General features: G+C 43.4%; 1 protein-coding gene across 3 annotated transcripts in view; it reads left to right on the top strand.

The window, feature by feature from the left end:
* Positions 1-2,818, top strand: part of ADGRE3 (adhesion G protein-coupled receptor E3) — a 50,156-nt gene that overhangs the window by 37,920 nt on the left and 9,418 nt on the right. For all 3 annotated transcript variants that reach the window (XM_015567495.1, XM_015567494.1, XM_015567496.1), the window contains one exon: positions 312-479. In XM_015567495.1, the coding sequence (XP_015422981.1) occupies positions 312-479 (168 nt within the window). The remainder of the gene's footprint in view (positions 1-311; positions 480-2,818) is intronic.

The raw sequence follows: 2,818 nt of genomic DNA, 5'->3' as shown, positions 1-2,818 counted from the left end.
AGTTACAGTGAGTAACTACCCGCCTGGCACTTAGTTAGGGGGTTTTATTCCCTCCCTAACTTCAGGGAAAAATCCCTACCTGGGGAAACAACCTTTCTCAGAGAGGTGACCTTGGTTAAAACACATAGCGCCAAGAAGGTGAGCAAACATATTAAGAACAGTATGCCATATATGCCCTTGAAACATACGCTGTGCAGATGTTTCTTCCCTGCAGCGACTGTGTCAAGCAGCAAGGATGGACCGGCTCCCAGCAGACACTCTAAGAGTTGCTCCTCCTGAGCAAGAACACAGCGAGCCCATTCTATTTTCAGATGAAACCCCTGAGCAAGAAGGTCTTCTGTGTCTTCTGGAAGAGCACTGGGGAGGACAGCCACTGGTCCAGGGACGGCTGCTTCCTGGTACAGGTGAACAAGAGTCATACCACATGCAGATGCACTCACTTGTCCAGTTTCGCTGTCCTCATGGCCTTCACCAGCCAGGTATGATAAGCATTTAATTCCTCTACCTAATCCTTGAGCTCCTACTAGGTAGCGATGAGTGCTATAAAGAAAATGAAAACAAGCGAGAGACTGGAGTGACTGGAGAGGTGTGCCACTTTAGATAGAATGGTCAGAGGATTAAATATGAGCCAAATCTGATTATTAAGAATTAGTAGAACTGTGATGTGGATAAACCTTGAAAACATGATGCTGAGTGAGAGAAACCAGACACAAAGGACCATATATTGTAGGATTCCATGTATATGAAATGTCCAAAATAGGCAAACCCATAGTGACAGAAAACAGATTTGTAGTTGCCAGGGGCTGGGAGGAGGACTGAATAAGAGTAACTGTTTATGGGCATGGGGTTTTATTTGAGAGGTGATGAAAATATTTTGGAATTACGTAGAGGTAGTGGTTGCACAACACTGAACGTGCTAAATGCTACTGAACTGTACTCTGTAAAATGGTGACTTTTATAATATTTGGATTTTACCTCAATTTTTAAAAAGCCAGTAGGAAAGGGTCTCAGGAAGAGCATCTGAAGAAGAGATAAAGTATGGTCAAGACTCTGAAGAGAGAACAAATTTGGTGTGTTCCAGAGAGAAGTGTGGCTGGAGCAGAATGAATGAGAGGGGTTGGAAAGGGGCAAGGTTGGAGAGATGGAAGCCGGAGAAATGTGCCAGATCTTGAATGCCAAATTCAGTTTTCTTCCAAATTGCAATGGGAAGGCAATGGAGGTTTTCCATCATGGATGTTACATATTTATGTCATTAGAAGATCCCTTTGACTCTCAGGTCAAGAATGAGCAGTGGTCAAGAGTAGACTCGAAAAGCAATGATGGTGGCTGGGGTTCAGGTGGTAGAGATGGTAGGAGAAGGTCAGACTGGACACATATCCTAGAGGTGGGGTTGGAGAACTTACTGATGACATAGGCTGGGTGACAGCATACAGGAGGTCCTGCATCCCTCTCTTTTCAGGGTTGGAGGTGGTGCCCCAGAACAACACTCAGTGGAAATCTCTAACTTCCCCTATTACACAGGGCAGTAGGAAAGCTAACATTCTCCTATATAACAAAAGGGTAATATGCAAATTGACCGAATGGTGGAATGACTGGTCGCTATAGCGCACACATGTTATATATCAATTGTCTCTCAGTAAAGCTGGAAAGTTAATCTAATTTTGACTCTCAACCACTGAGCTCAACCACAGGGGGAGCACTGCTCAGTCACAAGCTGGGCTGACAGCTGGCAAGCACAGCAGCCTGCCTCTGCAGCAGCACTAAGGATGTCCAACATCCATTAGTCAGACATCCCCTGAAGGAGGGCTCCCGGACTGAGACGAAAGGGTGCAGGCCTGGCTGAGGGACCACCCGCCTTCCCATCCCCGGGCCTCTAGTATGTTTATAAACATGAAAATACTTCATTCATTCATTGTTACATTTATGAAGTTTATCTATGGGTTGAGCATAGCCTTAGTTTTTTCATTTTCGTTGCTGTATAATATTCCCTTGCATGACTATACTACAATGTACTTATTCACTCTACAGTTACTGAGTATCGAGGTTGTTTCCTGTCAGGAGCTATTAAAAGCAGTGCTACCTTTCTAGGATGAAGCACAGCCAGTTCCATGTGGGACCCTCCATGGTGCTAAGGGTGCAACACACTCCAGATGATGGAGCCTCTGTTATGAGTGTCTGAGTGATTCTGTAGAGCAGAGTATTGTTCCATCTATATAAAGTTGAAAAATAGATACAACTAAATTGTATTCTCAGGGGTTGAATACTTAAGTGGTAAAATTTACCAAAAAAGGATCATGGCTACCTCTAGGGGAGAAGGTGGTTTGCAATTAGAAAGAACTTCTGGGTTAATGTCAACAGGCTAGTTCATGATCAGTGTTTATTTAATAATTATTCATCATATGATAGATTGGCTTTTGTGCTTTTTGCTTTTTTAAAAGTGTATCTTTATTATTGAAAGTATTATAGATGTCTCCTATTTTTTCCATTAACTTTTTCCAGCCTGCCCCCACCCCTCACCCCATATGTGTTATATTTCACAATTTTGAGGTTAAAAAAACAAATGATTGAAATGTCCTATAAACGTGACATTGAAAAAAGCAAAAATCCCCGTATAATTATAAGGGATGGTGAGTATCATTTCCCCGAAGTGAGTCTGGCTAAGTCTGTATGGCTTGTCAGATCCCTGGCCCCTGTCTTCAATGAGATGAGTCCCCAAGAGCATAAGTCAATAGGGTGTCTTCGTTTGAGGCCTCCCACCAGCAGGTCCTGGGAAAAGAATTTGAGGGAAAGTAGTTTCTCTGGGAGGTGAGTCCAGGAA

This window comes from Myotis davidii, unplaced genomic scaffold, assembly GCF_000327345.1.
Source record: "Myotis davidii unplaced genomic scaffold, ASM32734v1 scaffold1204, whole genome shotgun sequence".
Taxonomy (NCBI): Eukaryota; Metazoa; Chordata; class Mammalia; order Chiroptera; family Vespertilionidae; genus Myotis; species Myotis davidii.
Note: the sequence above shows the minus strand (reverse complement) of the source record. Positions and strands in the feature narration are given on the sequence as shown.